The 18,893-nt window shown below is 37.2% G+C and overlaps 1 protein-coding gene across 5 annotated transcripts in view; it reads left to right on the top strand.

Annotated features, from left to right (window-relative positions):
• Positions 1 to 18,893, top strand: part of SIK3 (SIK family kinase 3) — a 284,690-nt gene that overhangs the window by 236,320 nt on the left and 29,477 nt on the right. For all 5 annotated transcript variants that reach the window (XM_051987033.1, XM_051987031.1, XM_051987032.1 and 2 more), the window contains exons 7-12: positions 11,381 to 11,499; positions 12,026 to 12,136; positions 12,295 to 12,438; positions 12,894 to 12,971; positions 16,920 to 17,029; positions 18,720 to 18,873. In XM_051987033.1, the coding sequence (XP_051842993.1) occupies positions 11,381 to 11,499; positions 12,026 to 12,136; positions 12,295 to 12,438; positions 12,894 to 12,971; positions 16,920 to 17,029; positions 18,720 to 18,873 (716 nt within the window). The remainder of the gene's footprint in view (positions 1 to 11,380; positions 11,500 to 12,025; positions 12,137 to 12,294; positions 12,439 to 12,893; positions 12,972 to 16,919; positions 17,030 to 18,719; positions 18,874 to 18,893) is intronic.

The raw sequence follows: 18,893 nt of genomic DNA, 5'->3' as shown, positions 1-18,893 counted from the left end.
ATCATTATATAGTATTGTTGTTGAAGTGTATAATGATTTCCTGGTTCTGCTCATTTCACTTGGCATCAGTTCATGTAAGTCTCTCCAGGCCTCTGTATTCATCCTTCTAAGACCTAACATTCTTAATGAAGAAGAAGAAATAAATGGCCTTTAGGAACTTGATACCTTATAAAAGATATTAAAAGAATTAAATGAAACAAACAGAAGCGGAGGGTGAGGTGCAGATTGCTTCTGTTCTAATAGTTTTAGAAGTGGGGGGAAAAAGAAGGAAAAGAGAAATCCACTAGTGGACAAAAAAGGGCGTTCAATTTCTTATAATTTGTATGTGAAAGAAGAAAAATATGAAAAAGGAGAAAGGATCAGAAGAATTAGGCACAAGATGAACTTTACTTTTATTTGAATTGGGCAAAGGGAAATCGAAGACACACACAGAATTTGGTACAGAAATACTCAGCAGAAAAAAAGAAGTGTGATGGAGTTGAAGTGGGATATTAAAAGGAAGGATAATAATATCAAGGAGAGAATAGTCAAAAGCAAAAGAAACTTCAGCTTTACAGGGCCCCCAAATTTAGGACTTTCCAAACTATCAGCCAAGACCTCAAAAAATGATAGTATGTGATTGTAATATTATTGTGCTGTAAGATATGACTAAAAGAGATATTTTCAAAGTCTTCTGGGAACAGTTACATGAACTGACGTAGAGTGATATGAAGAGGAGCAATAGAACAATTTGTGCAATAACATTATAAAGACTAATAACTTTGAAAGACTTAAAAATTCTGTTCAACACGATGACTAATCAGGATTTCAAAGTTTCAGTGATGAAGCATACTTCTCACTGACAGAAAGGTGATGAATTCTAGGGGCATAATAAAATAATTTTTAGACATAAACTTTCAGGAATTTGTTTTCCTTGACCATAGCGAACTATATAAGATAGGTGTTATAAAAGTTTAGCATCAAGATGTATCATAAGGAAAGGAATTGACAAGATTTGTTAGATGGACAACAACATATCCCTTACTGGTTGGTATTCATTTTTGGTTTTTTAAAGAGTAAAAATGCTATGTTGTGAACCACACTCAGTTCCCACAGTCCTCTGTCTGGTTGTAGATGGCTGTCTTCATCATTGAACGATTGGAACTGATTTGAATCATCTCATTGTTGAAGAGAGCCATGTACTGGTATGCACTTAATATCAAGAAGGTTTTCAATATGCTAGGTTGACCCCCTTTGGAAGATTTCTGAGAGAACATGGTTGAGTTGCATATAAAAGGAAGAAAGGATAGGTCATAATCTGCACATTGAAGAAAGCACCTAAACCTATGAGATCTGAAACAAATTGTAAATTATTATGTAAATATGAGTTAATAATAATACTAGTAATAATATGTATTCAAATATTTAGTGAAAATTAATTATTATATTAACCTTTACTTCTTGAATACTTACATCAAACTCAAAATGTTAAGTAGAAACTATTTTTAATTGATGGAATTAATCTAGGTTGTTATAATAGATTTTGCTAGGTTTCACTTGAATTACTCAGTTTTTAGCGCAGTGCCTGGCACATGGGAAAGAATACAGACTGACTGACTGACTGACTAATCCATAGGCTCAGAGCTGGAAAATAGTTTAAACATCATCTAGTAGTAATTCAAGCTCATTTTACTTGCAAAGAAATTGAAAAGAGTCTGTAACAGGGGCAGTCTATGAACCCAGATTTAGACTTTAGGTCCAAGGCTTTTTTTCTTCTCCATAATACCACCTGTCTCAGGATTTGTGTTATATGAGTATTATAAGGCATCAGGTGAACTTTACTTTTATTTTAATTGGACAAAGAGAAATTGAACATACACATATACAAACAATTTGATGTAGAAATATTCAACAGAAAAAAAGAATTGTGATGGAACTGGGGTGGGATATTCAGAAGAAAAGTAATACCAAAGAAACTTAAATCTTATGATTCCATACTAAATGATTTCATGATTTAATATGATTTCATACTAAAGACCAATTTCTCTATGTTAAAGATATATATATATATATATATATATATATATATATATATATATATATCAAAAGACCAAGTAATTGAATTCAGAAAGGTTTTTTTTAATATATAAACTTGACTTTGAGTCCCCAAATAAAATAATGTGATGATCTCATTTTCCTTCCTTCTTTCTTTCCCTCCCTCTTTCCTCCCTCCTTCCCTCCCCCCTTCCCTGCCCTTTTCCCTTCCTACCTCCCTTCCTTCTCTCCCTCTTTCCCTTCCTCTTTCCCTCCTTTCTTCCTTTCCTTCCCTCCCTCCTTTCTTCATTCATTTCTTTCTTTTTTGGTATTATAGTCCTTAAAGTACCACTCTGGGCCCAGATCTGTTAGGGAATTACAAATTAAAATTTAGTAGTAGCTTAAGTTTCTGCATGAGTTCAACATTAGAATAACCAGATATGCAGCTGCACAGATTAGCAAGGAAGCTTTTTCAGTTCCTTATGTGAGCATATTTATTTCTTGAGCATTAAACTCACTAATGATACATGAAAGCGGCCATCAGAAGCCTGCTGTTGAAAGCCTAGCTTGTTTCTTTGCCCAGAGAACCACCTGTAAGCAAATATAGTGAAGGCAGCCATTTAGCTAAAGGAAAATTAATTTACAGTGAAAAACTGTAATGTCTGAGAGTGCATAGAGATCTCTTGTGGATAATATTGTTGAGTCCTTATTGATTAGCCTTCATTGTGACTTAATTAATTCTAATGCTACATAAGCATTTTATTACTGGGAAGGCAAGAGTTAGCCTTATATAATGCTTCTGGAGAATGCACAGTGTAGAATGTACTACTGCCAGAAAGCCTCCACTTAAGAGAAAAACAACTCAGCTTTGATTTGCCCATTCACAAGGAACCACAGCATTCTTCATGGCTAAAATCACTTTCTTTAGAGAGAACTGGGAAAAATCTAGTTGTCACCCCTTTCATCTATGTACGAAATGGAGACTATCACTTTAAGATAGAATCTTAAAATAGAAAAAGGATATTAGGTGTCCATTACTCAGAGTTTTCACACCAGTTCTTTTTAACCTTTAGTCTCTAGGTCCTACACTTAGAAGAAGAATCAGAGGCCATAAATACTGCCCATAAATACTGAAACCTGTTAGGACAAAAGAATTAACAAGGAAAGCAGACCACAGAGCTACTCCTGGGAGTGTAACCTCAGAAATCTCTCCTGAAGGCCCTTACCCGTTAGGGTTTTTAGTGAAATGTCTCATTGAAGAGTTGATAAGAATTGACAAAGATACTAAGGGAAAGAAGAAGAGAAGTGGAGAAACTCCTGTATCATTGATTCTGTCTTTTAATTCACTGCCATTCACAGCTCAGAAAAGGTAGAGATTGTTTTAGGAAACAATTAGGAAGAAGGTATCTTTTCCCAGATATTATTGTATTCTTTTCCATAGCAGGAAGGTAGAACTGGGCAGGAAGTTCTGTATACCTAATTTAACTCTCTGGATTGAATCTTTAACCTAGATTTTACTCTACTACTGCAACTTGAATTGAAATAAGAAAAAAATCCTCAAGAACATGAAGATATTTGCTTTCATTTTCAGGAAGGAGTAGAGTGATCAGTCTTCTAAATGACTATGTTCTAATATGGCAGGTATCTTTCCAAAGATAGAACTATAGGAATTCTAGCCTTCTCAGCTTAAGAATTCTCATTGTGCTAGGATCACACAGTGGAATTCATTGAAAACACAGAAATTTAAAAGGAACAAGTTTCATTTTTTAAATAAATAAGAGATTGCTAGGCCAAGCAATGTACCTTTCAATGGTTTCCATATTAAAATATTGGGGTGTGTGTGTGTGTGTGTGTGTGTGTGTGTGTGTGTGTGTGTGTGTGTCTGTGTATGTATAAAATGATGGTGAGTTTTTAATTGTGGGGTTTTGTGTTTGTGTTTAGAGTTTAGTTAGTGCCAGTACCCACTTGCATCCAACTTCTTCTTTAATGTTGCCTGTCTTCTCCAAATATGAAAACCACTTTCAAAGAAGCAAGTTTTTTTTCCCCTCTAAATAACAAAAAGAATGCCCCGATCCTGCTACAATCAAAATACTCCCATAATTGTCTTTTGGTAGAGCAGTCATTGCTGAAAGAATTAAAAAGTAAATCACAAGGAAACAGAGATATAGTTTTTGACCAACATAGGTAAGTGTTATATGGAAAAAAATTTGGTCAGAGGGTAGGAAGTGTCACCTTTCTCAGTACCTATAGAGAGGTGGGATGAGAGAGCCAGGAATAGACTTCAGTGGAATGCTTAGAACACAACCAATAAAGAATAAGTTACTGACATCAGCCATCTGTTAAAGTCAAACCTCTCCCATGTGGTCACTATTCTGACATCTAAACAAAGTAAGCATGTGTTCTTAATTCAGAGACATGAGTGCATATAAATAATATACTCACATTTCACTTGCTAACATACTGGTACATTTTAAGATTAAATAAAGGTCAAATTCCTTTACACAAATTATAAGGTCCTATCCCTATTTTTCTGTTACAATGAAATTATTACTTCAAATAAGGACTTGCTTTGACTTAGATGGTTTTTAATATAATTGTCAAATCTGAAATATTTTTATTACCTAAATTTTTGAATGATAAAAATGTTCAGATCTCAATGGCTTCCATTGTTTCAAGTGTTAGCCAATATAACTAAAGAATCCAGGCAATCCCTCAAGTTTTTTGGTATAAAATTTAACTTGTAAATAATCTTTTATTTTACCTGGACACCTACAAAACTCAAACATGACTATACTACAACAGATAAACTCCATACCAAGACCTTCTTCCATCTGAGCTTATCTTCCAAAATATGTTTTACTTGTCTCTCTTATTTGTCAAACATATCATGTTGTCTTATTTTTTTTCCTTGACAGGACCAAGACTTTAGACTAGTGAATTGTGATTAGAGGTGTAGTCAGTAATTGAATACCCATGTTCTCATCATTTAAATTTTTAATTCTGTTTAGACTTATTTTTTGTTTTATAAACAATAATCCATTTTCCATAGGAACAGCTGTTCTAGAGATTTATTAGCCACTTTATTTTTGTTTCCTTCTGGTTTTCTTCAGACTAGAGCCCTCTTTGAAGTCTGAACTACTTTGAAGAGAACATATTGCTAAGAAGTTTATTAAAAAATATAAATGCAAAAATCTTGAGCTGAGTTCTCTGGAATCATTTTTAAAAATAAATCTGGTAGTTACCGAGAACGGCTCTTAAAAAGCTCGTCTTCACCCCTCTTCCAAGTAAGAAGGTTGAATTTGCTGGGTAATTACCTCTTACTTGCCTCCCCTTTCATTCCTCCTGACAAACAGATGCCTGGTGCTTCCCTCAACCCTGAGTAGTTTCATGTGGCCTAAAAGAATCTATGACTCTATTTCTTCCAAGGCCACTCCCTCTGCCCACAAGGCTAGAAATAGCTTCTGTGCCAGGTCCCATTAGTTGGCAGCACATAAGAGAGCTGAGGGACAGTTGGCCTCTCCATCATAGGAGTAGGCTTTGGGAACCTTGTGGTTGGATTTCCCAAATTTCCACTACCCCTTTTTCATTATTTTTTTTTTTCAGGAGGAAAACCTGCTGTTTCCAGTCTTTCGTTACTTTTTCAATAATCAAACTACATTAGCCAATCTTGTCTTTTCCCCATGTGTCTCTCTCCCCAGCTAACTTGCCAGTCTAGCAGAATCCTGCTTATCTTTTTAGGGTGACTTAGCTTGGAGAAAGGCTTTTCACCTCATCCCACAACTACTTGTGACCATCAGTTTACCCAGTCCACATTTTATTCTCTGGGCTCTTGAAACCAGAAGAGACCTTCCCACTCACAGAGCCCAGCACCCTCATTTTACCAGTGAAGAAACTGAATACCAGAAAGTTTAGTTGATTTGCCGGATGTCACACTGCTAGTTAGTGTCAAAGAATGGGGCATCTGTGGATCTCCTGTTGGGAAACATACATCCCCTAATTCCAAATCTGGTTTGCATGACCGTTATATAATGACTTGGTCCCTTTATTAGGACTCTACTGGGGGAGAGCATACAAAGGAGTATGGTATTCTTAGGAAGGAATTACAATGCATACACTAGGTACAGCACTGTAAAAAGAAAGCACGGGCAACTGAAGCACACGGGGAGAGACTTTATAGAGCAGAGGGGCAGAGTCTCTCAGAGTTCCTAGCATCCAGTGAGTGCTTAATAAAGGCTTGCTGAATTAAATGGAATGGAATCTGTGCCTGCTGCCCCTAAGAGGGTAGTTCTCTGTTACAAGCACCAAGATGGATTTTGCATTACTTTTGCCAGAATCTTTCTTCCCATCTTGTTTCTCTTCCTTTTGTGTCTTTCCCCAGATCTGTTTCCTGTGAGGGGAATGGCATTAGAAGGGGTGTTTTTTGGAGAGATGTTTTTCATTGCCAAAGGTTGTTTCAGTTCACCACATGATAACTGTCATACTGTGACCACATGTGGACATTTTATCAGATGGCAGTGTTGCTCACAGATTCCTTCGGTGAGGCCCCAGAATGATGGTCTAGTGAATGAATTCTTACTCCTGTAAGGAACAGCAAGGTCATCTGGTCCAGTCTTGTGCCTTTAAGACACCTTCTAAGATAGATGGGTGATTTTCCGGTCTATCTTTAGTCAGAGAGAATCCCTTGGTGTAACCTCTTCTAATTTGTAAATTTAGGAATTGAACCTTAAGGTTCAATTAAGAAATTATTTAACCTTACTGTCCACCTAATATAGAACTATCCTCTATATAATCCATGATAATCATTTAGTCTCTGCTTGAGCATTTCCATTTAAAAACTTATGACATTCCATTATTAGATTCACTTATCAGAAAGTTTCTTCATATTGAGAAAAAAAATCTTTTTTCCTATAAATTCCGCTCATTTGTCCCAGTTCTGCCCTTAGATACATTCTCTACTTAAATATGATAGCCCTTCAAATATTTGAAGATAGCTATCATGACTTTCCTTTGCTGCCTTTTCTTTTTTGAGACTAAACATTACCAGATCTTCTGGATGTTGCTCATGTGATAGGGTTTTAGGTTTACCCTCCGGAAGCTATTAGAGCAATTATCTCCCTTGCTTATAGAAATCAGCATTTTTTTTTTTTTTGGAGGGGGGAGGAATAACTGTTTTGTTTTGTTTTTTAATCAGCATATTTTACATTATGGTCCTAATTGGCTTTGAAGGTTGCATGGTATAACAGATAGAGTGTCACCCTGGAATTAGGAAAAACAGGGTTCAGGATCTGCTTCTGATATATACTAGCTATATGCTAGGAAAATATTTAATCTCTCAGTACTGAATATTGCTGATCTGCATTAATGCAGAGTGCTCCCCATACCATTAAAATCATATATCTGGGTTTTAAAAAGGTTTTTTCATCATTCCCACCTTCTTTTCTCCAGATTTCTCCTTTTCCAGGCTAAATCAGTCCTCTGAAACTCAAAAGGAAACAGCTATCAGGATCATGGTTGTCTCCAAGCCCTTATCAATTTAGCCCTCCTTCCACTTTTGATTCTTATCCCTGGAACTTTCCAACTTTAAGACACTGCACCCAAGACAACTCTCTTCTCAGTCATCCAGTTGCCTGTCAGAACATAGAGGCTGGTTGCAGACTGAACATCCTCTTGTTAGCAGTCTGCTGGTGTATTGGGTTTCATTGGAGCCATGGTGATTTTCTCTACAGAGACGGCTTGGCGTCTCACTTGGAACAGATGAAAGCAGCGTTGTGAAGGGGGACTGCTGCTCTGGCCCTCACTCAGAGAGCTGGTTCCTGAGGAGGAGCCCAGATCTTTTCATTTTTATTCATTGTCAAGGCTCTGCCCTGTGCCCTCAGGGAGGAAACTAGTGTGGAGGCCTTTTCTTAGCATCTGGAAAAGTTGGTGTTTTGTTCTCTTTGATCCAAAACTCTTAGTTTCTTTTCACCTATTTGAATTACATATCTTTGAGGTTAATTTTGTTCTTAGAAGAATTTCCATTTTTAGCTCTAATTTATTCTCTTTTTAAACCTTTTCACCATATTTCAGAAGAGAAAAGTGTATTCAAATATAAATCAAGTTCATATGCTGTTAAATACTCAGGAAATATAAATTGATAATGATCATTTACTTTTTAATGGTGACATCTTTTTAACTCCTATTGTATTTTCTTATTACTTATGAAAAGTGTAAAGTTCATATTGATCATTTGTACACTCATATACTGAAACTCCTTAGATATAGAGCCCCTGAAATTGAATATGTCATAAACTATAAATTCAGAGAGTAAGGGTGTTTATTTTTTCAGCGAATATTGCTTGGGAAATTTCACTTTCAGCCCCAGTTCTGTATTTGGTCATTCTGTTAAAACAGTCTCTTCTAGAATTAGTGTGGTTTATCCTAAGGTGCTAAATTCATGGCTCAAGTTGAAAGAAAATAGAAGAGTGCCCTCTAGAGGTTTAGAATATGCATGAGCTACTTCAGCACCCATGGCTTTCTGAATGAAATACAGTCTCTTCCCCCCAAATAATTGCAGACTAAGAATATGCCTGTCAATGGCATTTCTCATCCATATATAGAGAAGCTATAATTGTGGGTTTTAGATTGGCTGGCTCAGAAATATAATATAAGTGGGAATAAAAGCTTAATGCTGCAAGAAAAGTCAATTACTCTACTCTGTAGGAATGTAGGACTACAGCCATAGTGACCAAAACTGTATTTTAAATCACAGAGCAAGGGCAAGTTTCAAATGCCTAATATGCAATCAGTGTAATGAAGCTTTGTGGGGTTTTTAAAAAATGTTTTTATTATTCAAGGTTAGAGTAAATTAAAAATTAGAAGTAATGTCAGCTTTCATTCTTTTGAAGATAATTGTATACAGTGTTCATAATGTATTATGAAAAGTGATTATACTGCATAGATGATTTCAGCTCAAAAATAAAAGACAATCAACAGTCACCAGATTCCTGTTATGTGCCAAGCAGGATGTTAAGTACTGGGGGTGTACAAACACAAAAATAAAACAGTCCGTTCTCTCTGAGGAAGCAGCACACATATTTAATGTGTATGTATACATTAAGTAAGTATAAAATAAGATCAATATGAACTTAACACTTTTCATAAGTGATAAGAAAATTAAATACAGTAGGAGATAGAAAGATGTCACCATCAAAAAGTAAATGATCATTATCAATTTATATTTCCTGAGTGTTAAAGTATAGAATCTGAGGAGATTGGAAAAGACCTCATAAAGGAGGGGGTACTTGAGCTGAGCTTTGAAGCACAGCTAAAGATTCTGAGGAGTGGAGTTCCCAAGGGGCTGGGAACTGTGCTGGGAAGGAGCAGAATGTCATGAGTGAGGGTGAGCCAGGAGGCTAGGCTGGTGTGGACAGGAGAGTTGTTGAGAGGAGGCTACTGTGTAAGAGGCCCAGGGAAGTCACTGTAGCCAGAAGGCTGAGCAGCATTTATCTTTGGTCCTAGATCAGAAAGTCAGTAAGTGCCGAGTGCCGGCACCGTGCTAGGACATACTAGGAGTAGGATAACAGGAAGCGATTCCTGCTTGCTGTGAGCCCATCTTCTAAGGGAAGGGGCAGTAAGTATGCACAAAGACAGCCTGAGTCACAAATTAATGAATTGAAATGTGTATGAAACAGGGAGGAAGGGAGGAGGCTGGGAAGTGAGAGAATGAGGAAGGGCTTTGTGTAGAAGCTTCTGTGAGGGGCCTACTGTGTGCCAGGCTAAGCACTTTTCAAATGTGGTCTCATTTGGTGGAGTGCCTCGGAGGAGCACCAGAGTGGGGTGACACTCAGTGAGGCTGGAGAGAGAAAGTGGGGCCAGGTTGTGGGGTTTGGCTAAGTTGAGACATGAAGAAGCCATAGAAGTTGGCTGGACAAGGGGGCCAGATGGTCAGGTCTGCACTTGAGGAAAATCACTTTGGCCTCCTGGTTGGTGTAGAATAAAGCATATAGAGAGTGGAGGCCAAGAGCCAGTCAGAAGGCTGTTGTATAGTCCAGGTGGAAAGTGACCGTGTGAGCCAAGGGGAGAGGGTTGAAGGGAGTGTGGTGGCCGGTGTGCATATAAGCCCATGCGTCGTGTTTCATATAAACTAGAGGGCCGGCCTCATTTAAATTCATTAAATTCATTTATGTGCCTGTGTGTGCATGTGTATGAGTGAGTGAGTGAGTGTGTGTGAGAGAGAGTTCTAGTTGGTTCATTAGGTGGAGGACTAAGTCTGGAGTCAAGAAGACCTGAGTTCAAATGTAGCTTCACTTACCAGCTCTTTGAGCCTGAACAAATCACTTAATCTCTATTTGCCTCAGTTTCCTTATCTGTAAAAAAGAGGGATGATAATAGCACCTACTTGTCCAAGGTTATTGTGAAGATCAATTGAAAAGTTCTTAGCACAGTGTCTGGAGAATAGCAAGTACTTTATAACTGTTAGCTTTTGTTATTATTTTTACAGTAATAGAAAATGGACAAATGAATTGTATTAAATGAAATGTATTTAATCATAATCTTGTGAGCATGGTTATATAGTATCTGCATATTAAAGATGAAGAAACTAAGGTCTGTAGAGGTTGTGACTCAGAAAGTGAGTAGTAGAGCTAGAATTAAAACTCAAATTCTTAAGCCTGTTTTCTGTTGCTGTGTTTTATAATAAAGTGTCCCAAAGAGTCAGTGTCTGTTTACCTTTACCTATATATTACATAGCACAAAATAACATACACACAGTTTTTAAAATACTTTCATGTGGTTATTTACTAGAATACTTAAAAGTCTTCATGAGTTTTGGGAAAGTATCTTGTAGCTTGGGAATTAATAAACTGCCTCTGGGGTGCATATTTGCTCCATAGTATGTCATCACAAATCTTTTAATTCTCTTAGTTTTAAGATGAACATACCCTGAAAAACTCAAATTCCTCAGCCAGAAATTTGATATTGTTCAAAATTATGTATGGGAAAAGAATTGAATATTTAGAAAAATGTTAAGAGACCAGAGATCTGTAGAGGACATTCAGCCTTACACTGAATTGAACGGGACCAGAGAAAAAATGAAATATCTTTTTTTTTTTTTTTTTTTTTTACTTAGCCTTATTGTAGCTAGTAGCTTTAAATCTCCCTGGATGGACTTTTAATGAAAAAATTAATAAATAACCAAATTGACTAATTTGAATTTCACCCCTTTGATTGAATGAGAAGTGAAATAAATGGCAAAAGCCCAGGACTAAGTTGAAAAGCAAAGGATCTCAGCAATTTTATAAATTAAGATTGACTATAGTTGCCCAATTATTTGGAATTCCCCTCCCCGCTCTGACCTAAGAATAAGTAGCCTGCTGTTTCTGTCTTGCAGAATGTGAGCACTTGATCCGACACATGCTGGTATTGGACCCAAGTAAGCGCCTTTCAATGGAGCAGATCTGCAAACATAAATGGATGAAGTTGGGTGAAGCTGATCCTAACTTTGAAAGGGTGAGCTTTGCAATATCTGCCTAGGGGTGGCTGCAGTTTCCTGGCTATGTTTTTGTAATCAGGCCATGATTTGAAAAGGTAGGAAGTGGAATTAAGCTATTGTGTAATATTAAGGGAGCAAAGTAGAACTGCTTAGATGGGATATTAATGAATATTAAAACAGCAAGACAGCTGAAGTTCAGATTAGGATTTCATACATGCTACATCAAATTCCCTTGCACTTCATAGTATATCCAGCCTCTTGATTGAGCTCACCAAGTCTTTCCTTTGTTAAGATTTCCATCATTTCGGTAAAAATGATTTATACATGAATATCCTATTTGGATCCCCCTCCTAAATAAATAAATGAATGAATAAGGCACAGAACAAAATGTCCACAACAGGAAATCTTTATTTACAGGGGTATCTCATTTCCATTATCCCTAAGCTAGCTATTCCAGACTAGCAAATTTTGCTATCAGTGATACAAAGGGCACTCTGTCTAGAGAACCTATCTCAATAATTTAGTTTGTAATTTACCTTGCAGTTAATAACTGAATGCCAGCATCTGAAGGTAGAAAGACAAATGGAGCCTGTGAATGAAGATGTTTTGTTAGCCATGGTGGAAATGGGACTGGACAAGGAGCGAACACTACAGGTAACTTTATAGGGAATGGAAAATAGAGTAAGGTATGATATGATTTATGTCCCTTTCTCTTTTTTCTGCCTACAGGCTTTTATACTTCATTATTGCTACTGAAAGAGTTTAGACAATGATGTCTTATTTTATCAGGCCTTTCCCTGTTCTTTTGGCAGTCATTAAGGACAGATGCCTATGATCACTACAGTGCAATCTATAGCCTACTATGTGATCGGCTTAAGAGACATAAGAACCTGCGTATTGGAGGACCTCCTAGTGTACCTCGGACCATGACCTTTCCCGCGCCAGCCACTATCCAGGTGAGCAGCAACCTTAGTGTACTTGGTCTAGAATAGGCAACAACTGTTCTGCCTAAAAACTAGGCCTGAGTCACAGGAGCCACAATCAGTTAGACCTTTTTTCCCCACCCTTGTCCTACTCTCTCCTTTCTTCCACTCCTCCCTCCCAAGCCTTAGGGTATATCTTCCTTTTCAGAGGTCAGGAGGATATCTGGTACTCTTTTGATGGAGGAAGATTAGAGGCTGAGCAGCCAACATGATATTCAGTTACAGGATGCTGTTTTCAATATGACTGGGAGGGATTCTCCTCCTAATGATAATTTTGTTTTAGTAGTTTTTAGATTTTGAGTAGCAACAGGGTTAAACATTGTAATGAAAGCTCTAGGAAAAATAAGTTCTTTTCTCCACTGATTATGGTATCTGTGCACACACTTGTTTATGTGTATGCACTCAAATGTATGTCCCCTGTTTTCTAGACGGAGCAAGCAGGTACCGCTGTAAGCATCAATGTTCCCCAGGTGCAGCTTATCAATCCGGAAAACCAAATTGTGGAGGCAAGTATCTATCCCTGACAGGCAGAAACCCTCCTCATCTTCCCCTCCCTCCCCCATTTTTAAAAAAATTATGAACTTGACCAACACAGGCTTTAGACATGCACATACGAGAAAAGGATTGTATATTGAAATCCCGGATCATTGTTGCTCCTAATCTTTCAAAGTACACATTAAATTTAACATAATAGTACCAACACTGCTACCCCCTTTTTGAACTTCCTTCTGTGCTCTTCTGAATATTTTTAAAGTATCCCATTTATGCTCTTGTCTTATTTTCTTTTTTCACATCCCCCTCATCCCAAAACTCCTTCCAGAACCAAGAGCCCTCTTTTTTACTACAGAAGTATTCTTAAACAAAACAAATTCACATTGATTGTATCTAAAAAGGGATATCTCATTTTGTTCATTTCATCCATCTGCATTCTTCCAGGAGGTGGGAAACTTAATTGCATCATCAGTCTTTGGGTGTCATTTTTGATTACTGCATTTTTTAGTTATAGGATCAAGACTTAGAGCTGTAGGGACCTAATCTAAGCCACTTGTTTAAAAACGGGGAAAAAGAAGTTATGTGACTTGCCAAGGATCAGAACTTTTCAAGTGTCTAAGGCAGGATTTGAACTCAGATCTTCCTATCTCTAGATCCAAAATACTATATTCTTCCTTTTGAGTTAAATTTTTCAAAGATTTTTTGTTCAAGATATTGTAGTTAGTGTCATTGGAAATTTATTCTCCTGGTTCTGTCTGCTTCATTTTGCATCCATGCATATAAGAATCCCAGGCTTCTCTGAATCTGTCACTTTCATCATTTCTTACAGAGGGAAAATATTCTGCTATATCTGAATATCATGAACTAAGGTGATAGTTGTGTCGTAAGAAAAAGGAGGTAGATACAAACAATGTTATATAAATAGAGACTACAGGATTTGGCAAACAGTTGGATATGTGTGGTAAGGGAGAATGAGGTGTTGAGAATTAATTCTGAGATTAACTCAGCATTGGAAAGGCTGGTTATTCTATTGAGAGAAATTGTGAAATATGAAAGAGGGATGACTTTAGGGGAAAGATAATGAGTTCACTAGATATGTTGAATTCATGATGTCTTGGGAACATTCAGTGTAAAATGTCCAATAAACAACTAGTAATGCTTACTAACATAATGCTAACTAACATAGTAATGAAAGATGTCTGGCCAGAGAGAGATAGATGGATAGACAGATAGATGTAGATAGATAATAGATAGATAGATAATGATAATGGATGGATGGATATGAAAAAATATTTACCTATGTAGATAACTCCCAATTGTATGTAGATCTATACATATAAATATTTATTTCTCTAGATATATAGATGGGTACCTATTGATGTCTGTCTATATATCTGGAAGTTTCTACATATAGATGATTGTTAAAGTCATAGGATATGATGAAGTTACCAGAAGAAAAGAGGGTCCAGGATAAACCTTAGGGAAAACCCAGTGTTAGAAAATATGATGATGAGTTTGCAGAGTCAGTTGACAAGAAGCAATCAGACTGAAAGAAAATTAAAAGGATATAGTGTGAAGAAAACTCAAGAGAGGCGAGGATGATCAATGCCAATCATAAATGTCAATAGTGTTGTCATTTTTATTATATTGGCATGGAAATATAATCCATTCATCTCTTCAATTATTTGAGTTTTCATTTATTTCTTTAAGGAATATTTTTTCATTTTATTCCACTCTCTTCTCTTTGATTCATTTGTTGAACACAATTCTAAAACATTATGAAACCATATTGACCAAATCCATTACAAATTTATGTTACATAGTTTAATTTGGACTCTCATAACAGTAAGAAGATCTTTTTGTACCTTTTTAATTAATTCATCATCTTGCTCATCACATTGATCTTTTCAAACATTCTCAAACTTCCCATAGTATCCCTTGCCCCTACCTTCTCAACTAGAGACCTCAACACAGATGTCACTGAAAAAATTGTGATCATTTGCTGAGGGTTCCCTCTTCTTCCCTTCTACTCATCTTTCATCACTTTAATATCTTTTCCCCACCATCTCGTGCTTCCCCTAGCTCACTTGAAGAGGTATTTATTCTCCTCGCCATGACAAACCCCTCTCTATATGTATTCTTGATTCCAGTCTGTCTTCAGCATCAGATTGCTACTTTTGCATTCCCACTGTCTCCAATTGTTAATATTTCTTTATATAACAGTCTTTCTGCTGCCTACAAACATGCCATTGTCCTTTAAAATTAATAAATAAAACTCATTTCATGCAACTATCTCATTTAGCTACTTATTGTAGTTTTTTTTTTCCTCTTGACTAAACTCCTTGAGAAAGCCATCTATACTAGATTTTTCAACTCTGTCTCTCTCTCTGTCTGCCTCTCTGTCTCTGTTTCTCTGGCTCTCTCTCTGACTCTATGTGTGTGTGTCTGTGTGTGTCTCTGTCTCTCTTTCTGTCTCTCTCTCTTTCTCTCTGTCTCTGTCTCCAAAGTTAAGGAGTTTTCATTCATTCATTCATTCAGAAATATACTGCCAGGGCAATCCTCAACTATGACTCACAAATTAGAATAGGGTTCAACATAGGTGATGTTAATTTGTGATTTTCTAACCATCATGGAGCTCTCAGAACCATTTCTATTTGAATTTGACATCATTGCTTTAACTGACAAATGTAATATACTTTTCTCAGTCCTCATTCTTCTTGAATTATCAGCTATCTTGCTGCTAGTGCCCTTGCCTCTGGGATGCCTCTTTCTGATTCTCCTCTTACCTGTCTGTCTATCCTTTCCCAGGTTCCTTCCCCGAATTTTCATTTAGCTCGTGTTATCACTATTTGTGTACTCTGGTACTCTGTCTTGTCCCTTTTTTCTTTTTTATATCAGACATTCTTAACCTGGAGTCCTTAAACTTGGATGAAAAAATTGCATCTTTATTTTCACTTACCTCTAATTGAAATTGAAATTTAGTATTTCCTTCAATCATTTAAAAGTATGGTTCTAAGAAAAGGTTCCTAGGCTTCACCAGACTTCCAGATGCATCCATAATGCAATAAAACTTAAACTCTGCTCTGTTCTATCTCATTTAGTAATCTTGTTGACTCCTATGGGTTTAATGAAAACCTTGCCCTGGTCTCTCCTGAACTGAGTCCCACTGGAGTCACCTTTTGGATATCTTTGACAGGCTATCTCATAGGTTCTCACACTTAACACCTTCAGGACAGAACTCTAAATCTTCTACTTCAGAGCCTCCAAACTCTCTTCTTACTGAGGGCACCACTTGTCCTCAGCTCGTTCCTCATCCTGGTCTCACATACCTGGCCTGCTGCTGTGACTTGTCATTGCAGGGCAGTTGTCCCTGTCTCCCCACTCACAGGGACCCTTCTGACATAGATCCCGTCACCTCTCCCCCGCTCTATTGCTGCAGCGGTTTCTTCCCTCCTCCAGTCCCTCCTCCATGCCACAGCATCATCCTATGCAGTAGGCTCCAGTGGCCACCTGTTGCCCTAAGGATCAAAGAGATCTCCTATCTGATTTTTAAAAAACTTTTACCACTTGGCCTCTTCCTGTGTTTTTAATCTCCTTGTGCTTCTCTCCTCGATATGTAGTCTAGAGTTCTGCTACTCTGGCCTGCTTGAAGTGTCTTCTATTAACTGCCTCTGCCATTTTACTAGCTCTTCCCCATGCCTAGAATACTCTCCCTCCTCACCCTTGTCTCCTTCGGGATTCAGTTCAGGCTTTTCCCAGTCGCTTCTCTACCCAGGCTAATCTTGACTCCACTACTGTGTTTTGTATGTCAGTATTTACATCTTCAGAACTCAGCACAATGTTGGGCACATAGTAAGTACTCATTAGCTGGCTATCTTTGTATAATTTTTGTGTATATTTTTGTAAAAAAAGGTATATACCAGTCTTTTCATCTTTCAACTTGATTATCTTTCCTGCTTCAGACGGATGGGACAATGAATTTGGACAGTGATGAAGGTGAGGAGCCTTCTCCTGAAGCCCTGGTCCGATATCTTTCAATGAGAAGGCACACAGTGGGTGTAGCTGACCCTCGGTGAGTATTGGAGTAGTTGCTCTCTATATACCAGCGCAGTGAATTTCTTCTTACATTGCAGTTTTTCAGTGAACATTCTTCTCTAGGAGGCACAAAACCGGGTTTAATCTAAGTTGGGACTTTATAGCAATTTACTCATCAAACATTGAACTCAACCTTGTTGAGTATGGGTGGCTAATTATTGCCATGTTCCATTGCCATTTTACACATTAAGCTGGAAAGATGTCATCTTGCCCTGATACATGTTAAAGGAATCATATGGAGAGACTTACCATTTTAGGCCAACTTCCTATGTCTTACCACTAAATGCTACAGGTCCCTTTCCTTGATTACCTCCATATGTGTGTGTGTGTGTGTGTGTGTGTGTGTGTGTGTGTGTGTGTGTGTGTGTGTATACATTATATATATATATATATATATATATATATATATAAATAAAAATATATATAAAAGACTCATCCAAATTTCCTTTTCTTCCCCTCCCTCATACTCTTACAACAAAGTTCAAGTGAATTTGACACCTTTCATGATACTATTAAGATGTTTCTCAGATTCAAAATTTATAATATAACATATTATAATATTACATGTGTGTGTGTATGTGTGTGTGTGTGTAATATGTATATAGATAATATAACATAATATGTATATAATATAATATATGAGCCAGCCCAGAGTGATGCATACATCTAAGGTATAGTCCTAACCTTGGAGATCAGCATTTCCTGTTCCTCCCCTGTAGCCTGAGGATCCTGAGGTATATGATTAGTCCTTTTACTTCCTAGCACAGAGGTTATATTCGTAAAGCAGGATTGTCTTTTAAAATTTTAGCTCTCTTTATACAAATAGATTTTCCCCCAAAAAAGTGTCCTTTACATGCTACCATGTTGCCTGTTGTGTTTTAGTCCTGTGTGATTGAACATTCTGCAGACATATTCTGGTTCTACAAACTATATCAGCTGCAGAGAGGGGGAGCCCTATGTCATTCTCTTAGATGGAAAGATTTCTTATTTTAAAGTTGTAAAAGCTTCTATTGTGGCATGACAGCCCCAAAGATGCAGGGCTTCTTTTCCCTAGCATCGCTGACGAGCATAATTACATTCTTTGCTTGGTGGATCAGTCCCAAACATAGGGTAGCCATTGTTTCAAGTGAATGACCTGCATTCTCCTGAAAGTTTTTATTCCCCTCTGAACTTTAGAAACCAACATGATGCTGGCTACTGTCACGATTTTTTTCTTGGGTAAGGAAGACTGGTTTTGCCTTTGTCTGAGAATTAGCACTAATATCAATCTCCCCTTGGGTTTCTCCATTGCTGTAGAAAGAACTGACAGAAGCCACAGGAAACAAAGCTGAATTTAGACTCCTTCTCATTTAGAGATGATGATAGCTGATATTTAGATAGAATCTTTACATCTCTTATAAGCATTTGTTTCTCACAACAACGCTATGAAATAGGTACTATAAATGTCACTTTTACAGTTGAATATACTGAGACTCAGGTTAGATGATTTGTGTCTGTGATCAAAGAAATAGGATCAAAGGTGAGTTTAAAACCAAGACTTCCTAATTCTGGGTTTACCTTTTTCCACTGTCCCATGCTACCTCTCCAAGAAAGTGCTCTGAATAACAGCCAGACTGAATTTCTCTTTTTTTTCCTTTTTTTTTTTTTTTAATTTTATTTACTGTCAGCACGGAAGTCACAGAAGATATTCAGAAGTTTCTTCCAGGCTTTCCTCGAGTCAGCCCCCAGGCTCCCTTCCCCCAGGTGACTCATAACATGAATTTCGTGCATAACCTACTCCCTATGCAAAATCTGCAACCAACTGGGCAGTTAGAGTACAAGGTATGTGAACAAGGGAAAAA

This window comes from Antechinus flavipes, chromosome 3, assembly GCF_016432865.1.
Source record: "Antechinus flavipes isolate AdamAnt ecotype Samford, QLD, Australia chromosome 3, AdamAnt_v2, whole genome shotgun sequence".
In the NCBI taxonomy this organism is placed as follows: Eukaryota; Metazoa; Chordata; class Mammalia; order Dasyuromorphia; family Dasyuridae; genus Antechinus; species Antechinus flavipes.
Note: the sequence above shows the minus strand (reverse complement) of the source record. Positions and strands in the feature narration are given on the sequence as shown.